Raw genomic sequence first — 18,753 nt, 5'->3', positions numbered from 1 at the left:
ATACTCTTACTACTGTTATGGCAAGAACCTGCAGAGAGACCCTCGGCCAGATCAAAAGAATACACCAGGACTGGTTTGATGAAAATGACCCGGCAATCAAAGTACTCATCGATAATATACATGCTGCTTTTACTGACTGGCAGAACAACCCTCAGTCTCTGACCAAAGCTGATACGTTTCGCAAGAAGAAAGCGGCAGCCCAGCGGGAACTTTGCAATCTAAAAAACGAATGGTTTAAAAATGAAGTATGTGAAACACAAAAACTTGCAGATAAGCACAAGAGCGCGAATTTTTCGTTTCCACTAAAATATTTTATGGACCAGTCACTCATGGTGCAGCCCCCCTCCACTCATCTGATGGTAACCTCATAATAAAAGACGATGAAGGCCTCCTTTAACGCTGGAAAGAGCACTTCTATTCATTGCTCAACCGAAACACAGATGTTGATGTCCTGACTACCCTGACACACCTCAGCTATCCTCCATCCCTGGATGAGGTAGCTACTTCCACCAAACCGATGAAAAATAACAAAGCCTCAGGGCCTGATGGAATCCTAGCCGAGGTGTATAAAGCAGGACCTCTGTTTACCAGCCGTCTCCACTCTCTACTGGAGAATATATGGGAAAAGGAGGGCATCCCCCAAGCTCTTAAAGACGCCTCCATTGTCAATATTTATAAGACCAAGGGAGACTGGTCAGACTGTGGCAACAACTTTGGGATCTCGCTGCTCTCCGTAGCTGGCAAAATTATCGCCCGAGTCCTCCTAGACAGACTTCTTCCTGAGGAGGAAAACTTCCTCCCAGAATTTCAATGTGCTTTTAGACCATCACGTGGCACCACTGACATGATTTTTGATGCCCAACAAATACAAAAAAAGTGCAGAGAACAGCGTCGTGACCTGTACATGGCTTTCATCGAGCAAACCAAGGGCCTTCGACTCGGTCAACAGGGAAGCCCTCTGGTGGACCCTCAACCGTTTTGGCTGCCCACCAAAATTCATCGCCATTGTGAGGAAGCTCTACGATGGCATGAACGGCAGTGTCCTGCACAACAGCACTCAGTCGGAGTTCTTCCCCATCCAAACGGGGGTTAAACAAGGGTGTGTACTGGCACCACCTCTCTTTTCCATCTTCTTGGCTGCCTTCCTTACTCGTGCCAGTGCCAATTTAGCCGGGTGAAGGGGGATCTTATCAACATACGACGACTTCAGGCAAGAACAAAGGTGTCGGCAGCTTCCATTACTGAACTTCAGTATGCAGACGACCTCACCCTTGTTGCTCACACTGAACACGACCTACAGGAGATCCTGAGCACCTACGCAAACGCTTATGCACACTTCGGCCTTTAATGTGAATGTACGTAAGATTCAGATTCTCTTTCAACCTGCCCCTGGTTCAGACACACCTCCACCATCCATCCAGCTTAACGGTACTACCCTCTCTAATGTTGTCCACTTTCGGTATCTCGGCTCCCAGCTGTCCATGATCGTAGATATCGATGAAGAGATTCAGCATTGGATCAAATGTGCATCTCAAGGGAGCTGAAATTATCTACAAAGCTGCATGTATATCGAGCAGTGGTCGTCCCCACACTGCTATATGGCAGTGAGACATAGGTCACATACAGGAGGCACCTCAAAGCATTTGAAAACTTTCACCAACGTAGTCTACGTTCCATCCTCCGAGTTCGAGGTAGGAGCATCGAGGCTACCATTATCCATGAACAACTACGTTGACTGGCAATGTTACCCGCATGGACGATAGTAAACTGCCAAAGCAGCTACTTTACAGTTACCTAACGAATAGTAAACGTAACGTCGGCGGGCAATTGAAAAGGTATAAGGATAGTCTAAAGACAAACCTGAAAAGTGCCAAATCGACCCCCTCACCTGGAAGTTGATTACTCCACATCGTAACGCTTGGAGGAGCACTGCACGAGAAGGTGTCAATGCTTTCGAGTTAGCCCGACTGCAAACCGAGGCAGACCAGCGCCAACGCCGGAAAGACGCTGCCACCGCCCGTCCCACAGCAGATGGAGCCCTCCACATGTACAACGAATGTGAACGATGCTGTGGTCTCTTTAGTCACCTCAAAACTCACCAACCTAGGTGACATCCCTAATAACTCATATCATTGTGTCATAGCTGGATGATCGTCATACTCGATTCTGAGTGTCAGCAAAGTAGTAGTGTGTGGGTGTGTATTTCAGAATTACGCTTCATAATCCGGGGGGGGGGGTATTTTTTAGACATACTTGTGCATAGGATAAATGACTCCATGACATAAAACATAAAATATTAAGCCCAATTAAACTATGTGGGTCTTTTGACTCCACATACATTTCATCTGAAACGATTTGCAATCCATGTTTGGGCGGCATTATTGGTGACCATTTTATTGACCCTGTCTGCTACCCCAGGGAGTGACAGGTGAAACATACACACATTTTCTTGAGGACCCTCTGCCAGTGATGCTTCAGGATGTGTCCATCAGGATACATCAACAAATGTGGTACATGCATGATGATGTCCCAGCTCATTTTGTCTGAGTAACAACGGGATTCCTAAATGTTGGGTATCTTGTTCCATGAACATCTAGTTCACTTGACCCAAATCCCTTTGACTTCTACTTGTTAAAGAGAAGTGCATACTACAGAGGCCCCGATTTGTGAGGAATTGTGCCACAAGCCAAGCTACAAGCCACATTCGCAACACCCCTGGAGTATTCGAACGTGTAAGACAGTCAATTTTGCGACGGGCTGAAGCCTGCATTCAGGAAGTGGGCCGAAACTTTGAACAATTACTGTGAAATCCATATCAGATTGCATATGACTCTAAATAAATTGTACTAGCAACACTGGATATTCCATATATACTTCGTAGATTTTATCACATTTCCATCCTCAAATGTCTTGTGATACAACTCCGAAACTATGGGGTATTGACACTGTGGTCATGGAGTCATTTATCCTTACGTATGCTTCAGGAATACACCATCAGAAGTATGTAACGTATACCCGAAAGAACCTGTATATATACATCTTGCAATGGCCTTTACAGGTAAACAAAGTGTAATGTTAGTTTCAATATAATTAAGCTCTAGTACTGTATACTGTTTACACCACTACCCCTCAATGTGCACTGTAGCTGTGGTGATAATAGGATTAGTGCCGCCTGGTAGAGCCACACTCCATCACATCTTTGATTCATTTTGCCTTAATTGTTTTATCCTAATCATGTTTTTTTTTTCAATTCTAATATAATTCTGATTTACAATACTTATGGAGCTACATATATCAATTATACTATTTACTCAAAAAATACCTTAGAATGTTACTGAGGTAGAATAGGAGAGAGCTTCTGTAAACATGAATTTTGTGAACAGGGTGTTAAATGTGCTAGTGTGAGGCCAGGCAAGGAGTGTCGAGTCCCACTGTATTGGTGGTATTGTTTGTTCACACTTACATTTGTCGACCATGAAAGAAGAACAACTACAAATGCGACAAACATCAGTGGGCCTCCTGATTCGCATGACGACACTCGTGATATCAGTGATTCTTGCTTCAAGCTGTACACTACCAACCAACACATTCCTTAAAGTTTATTAAGCTGTGTCTAAACAACCAACCTTTTAGGATGTGTTGGTTAACCTTATTATCTTTACTTGCCGAGCCAAATGCCGACTAGTGTTGTTATGACTAGTGTTAGCAGGTGTTGACACTAAAAGCAGCATAAATCTTAAAAATGATCAAATTGTGCAGAAAGCTACGTTTTATTTGTCGAATAACAGAAAGTCACCATTTTTTCATCAACGCACAAAGATAGTTTTAATACCAAGAAAAAGTTATTTAACACCACAATAATTGTCTTTGTGTTGTGTTGAATAAGTGGCAACTTTGTGGTGCATACACATCAAGAAGTTTGAGGGTTTCTTATTAGTAAAAATAAATTTACTCTTTATGTAAATATGAGCTTAGGTTTAAACTATCATGAAAAAAAAATACAAAAACATATGAAATAGGGTTGATCTTAACATTCTTTCAGACAGAGGAAACAAAAGTGAATTTTTTTTTATTATGAAACACCCAGACACTCTTGACTACAACGTGTTAAGACGATTATTTTTTAGCAATGGCGAGACCTTATTGTCACCTTCATCTGCCACCAAGTACCCATTTTTAAATCTAAATTTTAAGTGGAAAATAGAAACTCTTTTGGCAAATAAGAAGTACGGTGGCAGATAAGGTATGAGACTAAGATCCCGCTGAAACCATACAGACAAGTGAAGAGCGGTGCCCGCTGCCCTGCCGGCTACGTTGTTGTGCTACCAGAATTATACTACTGACTACTGCCTGGTGCTCACCTACTGCTTAGTCACTACAGGGTGTTCTAAAGTAGGTTAAAACACCTTAGTCACTACAGGGTGTTCTAAAGTAGGTTAAAACACCTTAGTCACTACAGGGTGTTCTAAAGTAGGTTTAAACAGTTTAGTCACTACAGGGTGTTCTAAAGTAGGTTTAAACAGTTTAGTCACTAAGGAAGTTTAAACAGTTTAGTCACTAATGGTGTTCTAAAGTAGGTTTAAACAGTTTAGTCACTACGGGGAGTTTCTACAAAGGAATCACAAACACTTAAACATTTACTGCTATTGATAATATGAAGAAACATTCACAATTATATATATATATATATATATATATATATATATATATATATATATATATATATATATATATATATATATATATATATATATATATATAATCAAAGAAACAAGAAAACACGAAGTTCCCAAGCGTTTTCGTATAATTCACATCTTCAGGGGTGAGTACAGACTAAGAGGAGAGTGAGATCAAGTCCCTAGGGGACTGCAGTTGTCCTAATGTTCCGGTCATAAGGCACTGACCCTTACTAATCTTCTTGATCTCACTCTCCTCTAATGTATATATTAGCCTTGTCAAGTATTACTCCGCAGTCTGTACTCACCCCTGAAGATGTGAATTATACGAAAACGCTTGGGAACTTCTGTACATATACTTGGATCACCTGCAATTGATTTACTTGCATATATATATATATATATATATATATATATATATATATATATATATATATATATATATATATATATATATATATATATATATATATATATATATATATAGATCCACAGTGAAAACGTGGGTAAGATAAATCTTGATAAAATACGAGAGCAACAGGCACGTACTTAAGTCTTTATTCAAGACATCTTCAGAGGCAACAGTTGCCTCTGAGATGTGAATAAAAGATATATATATATATATATATATATATATATATATATATATATATATATATATATATATATATATATATATATATATATATATTATATATATATATATATATATATATATATATATATATATATCTTATTAGTGTAAATGCATTATGGGGCTAAAAAGTTAGAAAACCTGAAATTTTTTTTAACGCAGTTAAAAGTTTATGTTAACATTACAGTACTTGGAATACACACACACACGCATAACACATATTAACTAAAAAACTTTATTTACAATGTTATTGGATGCTGGAGTATAATTATGTGTTAGTGTTATGTAAAATTTTAGTTGTACAATACTTGCAGTTTTTCCCTCTGTCTACCTGAACGGCTCTACGCCATTACACAATTCCTTTTCTCTGGTTTAATTCTCCACATTTCCTTGTTCTCTATTGTTGTACTTATAAGTATTTCAAATTTTATTTTTCTTTTGACATGTAAATTTATTTCCTCGTTGTCTTTGTTCTTGTGGTCTGTCGACTTTTCCATCTTTACATATTTACTTTCTTCCACAATTCTTCCTCTTTCCGTCAATTTCCCCCTGTTTATGTCTCCTCATGTATCCTTTTAATATCATTGTCCTTAATTTATTTTGTTCTGTTATGTGTGGCCCCGTGTGTCCTCTCTTATAATATAGTTAATTAACAGGTGTTTTATTGGATAATTTTGATAGTTTTAGGCATTTATAGTTTTTATCCTCTATATTTCTGGCGACACACCCTCATATTACCTGGCCACAATTGCCATCACAGTACCTGGCCACACTTTTCATCACACTACCTGGCCACACTTTTCATCACACTACCTGGCCACACTTGTCATCACACTACCTGGCCACACTTGTCATCACACTACCTGGCCACACTTGTCATCACATTACCTGGCCACACTTGTCGTTACACGACCTGGCCACCTGTCATCACAGTACCTGGCCACACTTGTCATCACATTACCTGGCCACACTTGTCATCACACTACCTAGTCACACTTGTCATTACAATACTTGGCCACACTTGTCGTCACAAGTTCACTTTTTGCCCTCGCCCCTCCTCGCCTTGGTGGAGGCGCGGGTATATACTGTAACTTAGGGCTGTTACCCGCAGTAAGTAACACACCTCGCCCTGCTGATGATGGCTCAAGCAAATGTAAGATGGCGGAGGAAGAAGAGGACGAGAAGAAGAAGGAGGAAGAGGAGGAGAAAAGGGGGAAGAAGAGAAGTAGAAGGAAGAGGAGGAGGAGGAAGGGAAGGAGGAGGAGGAAGAAGAGGAGATTAAGGTTTAAAGATGTGCTCAGAGGCAGACTCGGGTTCCTGGCACAAGAGAGCGACAGTCACCTGCATGACGGAAGAAACGATGAAGAAATATAATTTTCAGTCATACAGAAAGGAACATAAAAATAAAGAAAGAAAACAGAGAGAGGAAGAATAGAAAGAAAGATAAAAGAGGGATAGAGAGCAGATAGAGAATAAGAAAAGGAAACTATAGAACGAATAATGGAGAGAGAAAGAAAGCAGAAGAGAAAATGAGAAATAAGTGAAAGAAGATAAAAGAGGTAACAGAGCAGTAAGAGAAGAGGAAGAATATGTTGTTTTGTGCGGCAGGGGAGGAGGAGGAGTGAGAAACAAGAAAGGAAGAGGAGTAATGCTGCAACAATAAGAAGAGAGATATAGAAAAGGGAGAAGAAAGGATAAAGGAGAAAGAAGAGGAGCGTAAGAAAAGATGTGGTAAAATTCAAAAAAGAACAGACACACTCATCGTGTTTAAGCTGTCATCACAAGCCACCCAACCTGGCGCTATATTAAACGCACGAGAAGGTGGAAAGATTCTTAGATGACAATAACAGTAAGATAAAGGACATATGAGAGTAAGAGTAAAGAGACTAGAAGAGGAGGAAGTCAGGAGGTTGAGCGGGAGTGTCCCGTTAGTGAGGGACACTCATCATCTTCACTTCCTGCATCATTTCATGGCTGGCCGAGGGTGTGGCTGGCCAACACCTGCTCGCTCACTCTTGTTTTACTGTCAATCTGACTTTCTATGTATTAGTGTCTGTCATATGCATGCGTCTGTTTATACCAGTGTGCACTAGGGGCAAGAGATGGCCCTCAAAATACCTCAGAATCAGCTCAGTTGTTTGATTTGGTGAGTATCCGTCTGACAGTCTACATCTCTGACAGTGTGCCAATAAATAGTCACCCTACAGATAACTTAATCTACCTCTAAGTTAGTAAAACGATGTGTTTGTTTGTATGTCTGTTTCTGTAGATCACGGAACAGCATATTTTGAATATTAAGGAGGCGTGAGTGTTCTTGTGTGGACGACGTGGTTTAGCCAGTTCTGTATGGCTGTCTCAAACGACTCATCACTGTGCCCGCTCTTTATTTTAATGGACTTTCCGTAGTCGCTTACTCGATACCGTAACTGTGATGTGTGTGTGTGTGTGTGTGTGTGTGTGTGTGTGAGGATGGCGTGCATTTAGTTACTGTTCCCAATTTGCAGGGTGAGATACTGGTGTGTGTGGTGTTGGTGTGAGGTGGTGAGGTACCTGACGTTGAAGGCATTGGTGACGGTCTTCTCCTGTGTTTGGTACTTGCAGCGGATGTGGTAGCCGCGGCCCTGGTTGGTCACGAGCTTCCTGTGTGGCTGTACCACCACCGTGTTGAAGTACTCGATGCCATCGTCCTGTGGGGTAGATGAGAGTCAAAGGTGTTTAAAAAAATTACCACGAAGATGATATAAAGGTGGGTTACCTTCTGCCTTCGTGATACTGACATCTAAAATATCGATAAATTTCATCTATGATATTAACGTTCCAGTAGTTTTAGAGTAAACGTAAACCTGTACACATACAGAATCCGAAGTAGAAACTGTACAGTTGTAGTGACCATTTAAACATTTATTATTATTATATGTCGACAAAATTAATTGCCCTAAAAGCCGCCGGAATTGTGTAGGCTGTACTTGTTCTACCATGCGCTTTCCTGAATTAATAAAAACAAATATATTATAGAAAGCATTTACTGACCCAAAGCATCAATGACCCTAAATTAATTATAGCCTTCATTATGGCTCCAACGTAACTCTGAGTTTCTTTTGGACTTACTACTTCGTTCTAGAAGGAAAAAAAAATACCATAAACTCATAACACACGATCTTCAGAACCACTGAAAAGTCAAATGGGTCCTATAGGGACAGTGTGGATACAGCACTCTGTGTACTAATTCTTCGGTACATAAAGAGGCAACATAGCCGGCACTTCACTCGACCACATTCGCTTTCCCGAGGTTGTGAATTGGGACTGCACCGGAATCGAACCACTGACCCCTGGAACAAGAGGCGAGCACTGTATCCACTCGACCAACGCGCTTCATCACACTTATATTTGAAAGAATTTAACCTTACCATGAAAATTAACTTCATTAGCCTTACTGAGATGATTGCATTATGGGAATGTTATTCATGAGGCGAAAAGGGAGACTATCAAATATTAAACCATCAGAAGAAAGGCAGAGAGATAAAGAACAATATTTCCAGCAGTTAATATTTATGCCCCCCCCACACACACATAGAGGACTCATCCGTCAACCATCACAGGTGGACTGTACAGTGTCACGCCCAGCAGGTGACGTCACGGTCGGGTTTTTCTCCGAGTGTTGTTGTTTTCACTTATTTTCTTAAAACAATTGTAATATTTAATAAAAGGCAATTTCTGTGGGAACGTGTGTAATATTCGCCTTTACTGCCTCTTTATCATTACCCTTCAGTTACGAACTATATAATAGGTGTAAAAATAAATTATTTGAATATCATAAGCATTTTTGTTAAACAACTTCACAACACTGGAAACATAACATATTAATATTTCCAAACATAACTTGTGCCAGTTCTCATAAGTGCATAAGTGAATTATTACCATATTATAAAAGCAGATGGTTTAGTACAAGAAACGAAACCTCTAGTATCTGTATTACGTGTTGGATTATAATACAGTTACAAAGTATTGATTTATCCCAAAAGCTAAAGAATAGATTTTCAAATGAATTTATATATTTGTTGGCAGTTGAATTCAAACTTTCATATTAACACAACTTTTATTATACAACAGTAAAGTGTGGTGACAATTTGGATAGATACTTGACTTAGGAAATCCTTGAACGACACACTTTTTTCTCTCATTTCCTTATATCCAGGAAATATTGAAATGTCATTTTAAATCTTTATGTGTGTTGGTATTACGTGTTAATAGTAAAAATAATAATAATAATAATATTATTAAAAAGTAGTGATACCATCTTACAGTCAACCGAGGGAACAACGGCAATGTATGCAATAGGTCCATCAGTGCTCCAACAAGAAATAAAATTTGAAACAACTGGAGTCAAACAAGTGGCGTATGCTGATGACCTTACAGGAGTAGGAAAAGTGGAGGGCATCAAAAAGTGGTGGGACTTGGTAACATCGCGAGGTCCGCAAATAGGGTACCACCCAAACGCCAGGAAGTCCTTCCTCATCGTGAAGCCAGAACATCATGAACGGGCATTAGATGTTTTTGGCGGAAGTGAGGTCAAAATAACTAAGACGGCACCCAGGCGCAGTAATTGAACTACGGACTTCAAGACCGATTACGTAGCGAAAGGTGAATGAGTGGGTTAGTGAAATCCAGGCTCTGTCTGAGATTGCTAACACAGCCACATGCGGCTTTTGCTGCCATTCATGGAGCAACATCGTTGGAACTACCTGACGCGTACTATCCCTGATATCGCATCCCTCTTCCACCCTCTGGAAGAAGCTATCAGAGTCAATTTCATTCCCAAATTAGTGAAACACCCTCACTTAACCCCAGCAGAAAGATCACTTCTTGCACTTCCATCAAGACTGGGAGGGATGGGACTAATCAATCCAGAGGAGATTGCAGCCACCGAACATCAAAATTCACTTAAGCTCACGGCAGCCTTCACGGACCACATAATAGCCCAGAACGCAACAGGGGAGGTGGATACCAGTGAAGTAAACAAGATTCGTAGGTCCATTACGACAGAACGACAGCTCTGGTAGTAGGCAACTATCAAACAGGGAGGTACTACCGCCTGGGAAGATATTGGAAGCATAATGCGTTGTCTAATGGTAGACCCTGCTGCCATATGGCATCACGAAAATTGTGACCAAGTCCCAGGTTGCTAATCTGACTTTCTGCCTCATTTACACACAATTGTACTCTCAATTGTTTATCTTACTGGGACAACACAAGGTACATAATGTATATCATTTCTCACTATTGATCTATTATTTTAGTATTTGTATGTATTTATGGTTATTATTATTATTATTTTTATCATTTATAAAATTTTTATTATTTTTATTTTGTATTATATTTTAATTTTAATTTCCCCAAAAAAAAAAATATATATATATATATATATATATATATATATATATATATATATATATATATATATATATATATATATATATATAAATAAATATATATATATATATATATATATATATATATATATATATATTTATATATATATATATATATATATATATATATATATATATATATATATATATTTATTTATTTATTTATTTATTTTTTTATTTTTTTATTCATTTGTCAAAGATTTTAATAAAATTCTTCAATAATCTTGATTTTTCTATTCCATGAATTTTTAACAAGATTTTTTTCTTTTGAACACCGATTCATTAATTCTTATATGTAACATATGGCAGCAAAAGGGATTCCGTCCCCCCTGGTGACGGGAGTTCCAATTATTATTTTTTTAATGTATAATAAAAAGTCACATAACTGATTTTTGGTTCCTCGGTAATTTGGCTATGGTCGTTCATAAAGTTATTTGCAGTTTGCATAATTTATGGAGTGACTTAATAATTATAATATACTTAGTTCTGTTTTTGATTCAACAGCTTCCCCCATTTGTTGCGTGTAAGGTCTTGCATTTCGTAAAGTTAAAGAGGATTTGCCACTTTCGAGATAATTTCAACAGCTCATTCAGGTTTTCCTGCATTTTTGCCACATAGTCCTGATTGCTACCTGCCCAAATATCTACTGTACGTATCGTCGGCAAACTTGACAGTTTGGTTCGATATATTTTCATCAATGTTGTTTATGTAGATCACAAATAGGGTGGGTCAAGGATTGAGCCTTGTGATACTCCACCGAGAACCTTTTTCCCTTCATAGTGTACAGTCGCCCAAAAAAGTCCTGTCGCGAACCACGAACCCCGAGATTCAGACTCGTGAACCCGAAGCAGTAGACACCGATACATTATTCTGTCCATAAATGCTTCGCATTCAAGAGTCTGAATTTCGGGGTTCATGGTTCGCGACAGGGCTTTTTTGGGTGACTGTACTCCAATTATTACTACTCATTGTTGTCTGTCTTCGAGCCAGATGTTAATCCACTTCATAATTTTGCCTGTGATGCCATGTGCCTGGATCTCAGAGGCTAGTCGTCCCTGTGGGACTTGTCAAACTTTTCGAGAAATACATGTACAACATGGATTTTCTTTCCATGAAACCGTGTTGTGGTGAGTTGATTAGATTGCGTTCGGTTTGGTGTTGGATGATGGCCTCCCTTAGAATTCTCTCAAAGATGTTAAGTTGATCGGCCTGTAGTTTGCCGCTGCACTTTTCCTACCATGTTTGTATACAGGAGTGATGTGTGTTAGTGAGGTACAAATCTCTTTTGACCTCTCCTTCATCACCTTGAACTGTGTTTCACTCCACTCAAGTGAGCTTAAAACTGCGTGAGAGATTTTAATTGTTAAATTGAAATCTGAAATAACTTTTACTTCATAGTTGCGCGGTTTATATCATTAAATAAGGTTCGTGTAATTGAATCTTCTTAGGTAATTTTCCTCCTTTGCGATCATCTCTGAAATTTCATGATAATCTGACCGTGAATATTGGTAGATATTGCCTATACAGTGATTTTCTTTTATAGTTCAGTAAATGATCTTCCAATGTGTTTGGTATGTGATAAAAGAACTGATGAATCCACCATCGTGTTAACTTTAAGTCTAGTTGCTGTCACTACCACCTAGCTAACTATGACGGCAACATAACTTAGGCTTCCTCATGTTAGCTACTTTACTTTGCTCAGTAGACGTGGCTGTTGTCACACTAGTTACCAGACCTGTCTGTTGTCACACTAGTTACCAGACCTGTCTGCTGTCACACTAGTTAAAAGACTGGCTGTTGTCACACTAGTTATCAGACCTGTCTGTTGTCACACTAGTTACCAGACCTGGCTGTTGTCACACTAGTTATCAGACCTGGCTGTTGTTACACTAGTTACCAGACCTGGCTGTTGTCACACTAGTTACCACACCTGGCTGTTGTTACACTAGTTACCAGACCTGGCTGTTGTCACACTAGTTATCAGACCTGGCTGTTGTTACACTAGTTACCAGACCTGTCTGTTGTCACACTAGTTACCAGACCTGGCTGTTGTCACACTAGTTACCACACCTGGCTGTTGTTACACTAGTTACCAGACCTGTCTGTTGTCACACTAGTTATCAGACCTGGCTGTTGTTACACTAGTTATCAGACCTGGCTGTTGTTACACTAGTCACCAGACCTGTTTGTTGTCACACTAGTTATCAGACCTGGCTGTTGTTACACTAGTTACCAGACCTGTCTGTTGTCACACTAGTTACCAGACCAGGCTGTTGTCACACTAGTTACCACACCTGGCTGTTGTTACACTAGTTACCAGACCTGTCTGTTGTCACACTAGTTATCAGACCTGTCTGTTGTCACACTAGTTACCAGACCTGTAGCGCCACGACGGCTGTTGTCACACCAATTACCCCGCCTGCCTGTTGTCACACTAGTTACCACGCCTGCCTGTTATCACACTAGTTACCACGCCTGCCTGTTGTCACTAGCTACCACGCCTGCTGTTATCACACTAGTTACCACGCCTGCCTGTTGTCACATTAGTTACCACGCCTGCCTTTGTCACACTAGTTACCACGCCTGCCTGTTGTCATATTAGTTTCCGCCTGCCTCTTGTCTACACTAGTTACCATGCCTGCCTGTTGTCAAATTAGTTGCCACGCCTGCCTCTTGTCACACTAGTTGCCACGCCTGCCTCTTGTCACATCAGTTACCACGCCTGCCTTTGTCACATTAGTTGCCACGCCTGCCTGTTGTCAAATTAGTTGTGCCTCTTGTCACCTAGTTACCACGCCTGCCTCTTCTTCAGTTACCGCCTGCCTGTTCTCACATTAGTTTCCCTTTGTCACACTAGTTCGTCTGTCTTTGTCACACAGTTTTCGCGCCTGTTGTCACATAGTTACCACGCCTGCCTGTTGTCATATTAGTTACCACGCCTGCCTATTCTCACATTAGTTTCCCCTGCCTTTCACACTAGTTACTCGTCTCTCTTTAGTCACACTAGTTGCCACGCCTGCCTGTTGTCACACTAGTTGCCACACCTGCCTGTTGTCACATTAATTACCAGGCCTGCCTTTGTCACACTAGTTTCCGCCCCTTTGTCACACTAGTTACCGCCTGTCTCTGGTCACACTAGTTGCCACGCCTGCCTGTTGTCACATTAGTTTCCACGCCTGCATGTTGTCACACTAGTTACCACGCCTGCCTCTTGTCACATCAGTTACCACGCCGCCTTTGCACTAGTTGCCACGCCTGCCTGTTGTGCATTAGTGCCACGCCTGTCTTTGGTCACTGGTTTGCCACGCCTGCCTGTTACATCTAGTTGCCACGCCTGCCTCTTGTCACACTAGTTATCACGCCTGCCTTTTGTCACATTAGTTACCACGCGCGCCTTACACCTGGTTGCCGCCTGCCTGCTTTGTCACATTAGTTGCGCCTTTTGTCACCTGGTTGCCACTGCCTGTTGTCACATTAGTTTCCGCCTCCTTTGTCACACTAGTTACCACGCCTGCCTTTGTCACATAGTTACCACGCCTGCCTGTTGTTACATTATTTACCACGCCTGCCTGCCAGTTACCACGCCTGTGTTGTCACATTAGTTACCGCCTGCCTTTGTCACTGTTACCACGCCTGCCTGTTGTCACCTTAGTTGCCACGTCTGCCTGTTGTGCTGAACACCACGCCTGCCTGTTGTCACATTAGTTACCACGCCTGCCTTTGTCACACCTAGTTACCACGCCTGCCTGTTGTACCTTAGTTGCCACGCCTGCTGTTGTCACTTAACCGCCTGCCTTTGTTACACTAGTTACCACGCCTGCCTGTTGTCGTTAGTTGCGTCTGCCTGTTGTCACACTAGTTACCGCCTGCCTTTGTTACACCAGTTACCGCGCCTGTTGTCACGTTAGTTGCCATCTGCCTGTTGTCACACTAGTTACCACGCCTGCCTTTGGTACCACCAGTTACCACGCCTGCCTGTTGTCACTTTAGTATCCACGCTGCCTTTGTCACACTAGTTACCACGCCTGCCTGTTGTGTCACCTGTTGCCACGCCTGCCTGTTGTCACACTAGTTACCACGCCTGCCTTTGTTACACTAATTACCACGCCTGCCTGTTGTCGTTAGTTACCACGTCTGCCTGTTGTCACAGCTACGCCTGCCTTTGTCACACTAGTTACCACGCCTGCCTTTGTTACACAGTTACCACGCCTGCCTGTTGTCACACTAGTTACCACACGCTGCGCACTAGTTTACGCCTGTTGTCACATTAGTTACCACGCCTGCCTGGTTACCACGCCTGCCTTTGTCACACTAGTTACCACGCCTGCCTTTGTCACACTAGTTACCACGCCTGCCTGTTGTCACATTAGTTACCACACCTGCCTTTGTCACACTAGTTGCCACGCCTGCCTTTGTCACACTAGTTACCACGCCTACCTGTTGTCACATTAGTTACCACGCCTGCCTGTTGTCACATTAGTTACCACGCCTGCCTTTGTCACACTAGTTGCCGAGGCTTACTGCTGTCACACAAATAACAGACTTGTCTACTGAGTCACACCTGAGAAAACATTATATAGATGCTGGTACACTCATTCTCAGAAGAATAATTGTCATTTATATTTTTCTTCTGTAAGACTTATCGAAATTACTTTCCCTTCATATTATCTCGTCTTTTTTGTATTAATTTTTCTCCAGCATTATATGATAATTTATATTGCACATATTAACTCGAAAGTATTTGGCAAGTATACAATTCATATACGGCTTCTCTTATACATGTGTATATGATGCATTTTGTGGCTAATAGTTTATCTCTAAAATTTGATCTTTAAACTGTAACAAAAGGAAATTTGCCAAGTTGTGGAGGAAGTGTATTTTCGATTGTGGTGTGTATCAGGAGGGGGAGGGGGGGGGGGATTATCCTTCACCATCCGGTCTTTGGGGACGAAGGCTATAAATTCATCAGAATATAAGCAATATACAGCATGTATTCACACTAAGTAAATTATTTTGATACACGCACTGTCAAACTTGTAGATTAAATACAAAGTTAATATTTAACTTGGAGATAAGATCATGACAGTATAAGTCTAGTGATCAGAGGTCACAACGAGGTTCACATATACCAGAGGTTGATGGGCTCAACAAACACACCAGGCCCCTAGCGCCTCCCTGGTGCGCCTGTGAAAAACAAACAGCGTGAGTTGGCAACACTTTCCGCCTGCTCAGCCGCCACTATTCACCACAGAATATATATATATATATATATATATATATATATATATATATATATATATATATATATATATATATATATATATATATATATATATATATATATACCGAGAGATAGAGTGTGTACTGTATATTGTTGTAGCATACAGTCTGTATAACTTTAAGGACACTTAAAAGAAACTTTGCCGCGGTTAGTGTTGCCGTGTCAGGGGCTGCTTTTGGGCGTTACTTCAGCTAGTAATAACAGTTAAGTAAAAGTACTATAGTAAGCAGTGTTTGTATCTGTTGACATCCTGCTAGACGCTGAACAATAGTCGTTAATAAAGAATCAGAGATGTAGTCCTGATGCCATCTACCTGAGTACAGTCGGTTTCTGCCTTCATTGATATAAATAGTTACTGCAGTTGTGTAAGATATGTTTCATATACGATATAATATAACTTGGTGATAAAATACATCTATATTGAAACAAATTATTTAGATAAATAAACGTCTATAATATGACTTAGATCATTTTGAACTTTGAATAACTGGTTACTCCACCTAAAATAAAAGAACATTAATAAGATGTGAATAATCTATGAAGAGTAGCTCAAATAAGCTTCTAGCTTAACAAAATGCGAGAAAGAAATCTGTCAGTTATACATTACCTCTCTTACCTCACACCTGGTGGCTCATGTTTAATGTAGAGAAACATAACCGGGAGGAGGGTGACACTGCCTGGGTCACAAGGCGACACAAGTATGACGAAAGGAAACAAACTATCTTGGATTTAACTTTTACGATATCAAACATATACAAGGGGAGAGTGATTTTTTTTTAGCACTTATCCGCAGTTAGAAATATGCAGTGAGAAAGGAAACTGACCAACTCGGTGCTCATGGTGCTGCAGGACTTGAGCGGAAGCTTGTAGAGGACCGGATTTGATTGGTCCTTGAACTCCGACATACAGGAGGAGTTTTTGGAGAGTCCTTTTGGGTAGATCATTCCATTGAAGTCAGCGGATGTTTCAATGGAGACGACGATGTCATTACTGTTGCACAAGATTCGGACATTTTTAATCGTGGCCTCTTTGTCTGTGGGAGAGAAAACAACTTTTGTTAGGAAATGTGAGGCGAACTGAGGAAATGTTTGATGTGACAAATGGAAGTGAGGGTAATGTGTTTTTTCATAAATGTTGAGACAATGTGAAGAACGCAAATAATGAAACGCCCAATTTTCTACTGTTTTTAGAGTGACCGTTTCTTGTCCGCTGTGGTTTGTTTTATAATGTTATGGTACAGTATATGGTTTCGAATTTAGCGTACAGAATTATGGAAACATACATACATTGTGTTACATGTGAGATGGGCAGCGTCATGTCCAAACTAGACAATAATACACTGTTTCGGATCCGTAAACTAGATCCACTTACTTACCTCCAGAATGTTGTAAATCCTCTTAACTTATTTTTTTGTCAAAGTGAAAAAAAAATTCTTTACTAGATTCCAGCTGCCAAAATTTTAGCAAAGTTTTTGGACGACTAGGCATCTGTGCACGGATACTCAACAATTGCGACAGGTGGTAGTTGTGTAGGCCTATATTGTGATGACATTGTATAAGATAAGGAGAGTTACGCGTGGGAACACCTGTTATGATAATAAAAATATATAAATTAAACAATGAAAACATGATCTACTTTCTGGCTCACAGCATTAGTATTGCACGTTAATTCTGACTGAATCCATATACCAATTCACAAAATTCCCATAAAGCGTAAGTTTACTTTCCTGAAAAAAAAACCCGCTACGATAATGTACTTGATTATGGATATCAAGATATTGTCAAACTCCTTAGGCTGGCTGTGTTCCTTCACTGCTACGAAGACTGAAAATATTGAAATGTACTGGAACACAATGGTGACACCATCGTGTGTGTTAACACCAACAAAACAGGAACCCAGGCCATTAAACAATTAAACTACCTCGCAAGTTTCACGTCCAGGTCCCTGGAAACAAAATATCCGAAACACCATAATATGTAAAAAGGAAAAGAAAAACAACGACCCCACCTCAAAACTGTCATAATACATATAATGCCTCATGTTTACCCCAGTAAAGATGTCACAAGTCACACTGACAGATTGACAGGTAAGAGGTAGCATTTCCATGGTGTATCTTTCTTATGTCCACCTGTGGAAGTTGTTACCAGCAAGACAAGAAAACAATGCCACAGATATCTTTTTGATAAATGTAATTGTTGACCATTGTGAGTGTTAAATATAGTTACAAAAGTTAAGTTATAACATTTCGACCCCGCTGTATTTTGGGTTCATGTTACCTTCAAGAGAACTAAACAGGATGTTGCATTGCTGAAAACATAATGCAGAGAGTAATAAAAAAAATTCAACATAAAGGAAACACGTATTTATAATATCACTCACTGTACTCTCAAGCCGTAGGAGAGGGGAGGAGGCACGATGAAGAGTGGCGGTGGGAGTGAGGTCGAGTATGCGTCTGTACCTCATTATCTCATTATCTAAATTATCCCGCGACAATCACGTATATTACGGAGATACCAAAAGGTAACAACAAAAACTAAAAATCCGTTCACTGAATTTATGGATTTTGTCCCTTAAATTTCGTTGATGGTTACTGTTTGCCAAAAGCATTCCTCGACCGTTATTGAATACCCATAACATCAACGCATTCCTTCAAGAGTAATCAATATCAGCATACAACTGTATTCTTTATCCAACTTCAATTTCAATACAAAAACAACATTACCTCAGCGGCCA

General features: G+C 40.2%; 1 protein-coding gene across 3 annotated transcripts in view; it reads right to left on the bottom strand.

The window, feature by feature from the left end:
* LOC121869304 overlaps positions 1-18,753 on the bottom strand; it is a 204,962-nt gene that overhangs the window by 29,121 nt on the left and 157,088 nt on the right. For all 3 annotated transcript variants that reach the window (XM_042370554.1, XM_042370553.1, XM_042370555.1), the window contains exons 4-5: positions 16,845-17,053; positions 7,861-7,997 (exon numbers count right to left, since the gene is read on the bottom strand). In XM_042370554.1, the coding sequence (XP_042226488.1) occupies positions 7,861-7,997; positions 16,845-17,053 (346 nt within the window). The remainder of the gene's footprint in view (positions 1-7,860; positions 7,998-16,844; positions 17,054-18,753) is intronic.

The sequence above is a fragment of the Homarus americanus genome, unplaced genomic scaffold (genome assembly GCF_018991925.1).
Source record: "Homarus americanus isolate GMGI-L3 unplaced genomic scaffold, GMGI_Hamer_2.0 scaffold36734, whole genome shotgun sequence".
NCBI classification, from domain to species: Eukaryota; Metazoa; Arthropoda; class Malacostraca; order Decapoda; family Nephropidae; genus Homarus; species Homarus americanus.
Note: the sequence above shows the minus strand (reverse complement) of the source record. Positions and strands in the feature narration are given on the sequence as shown.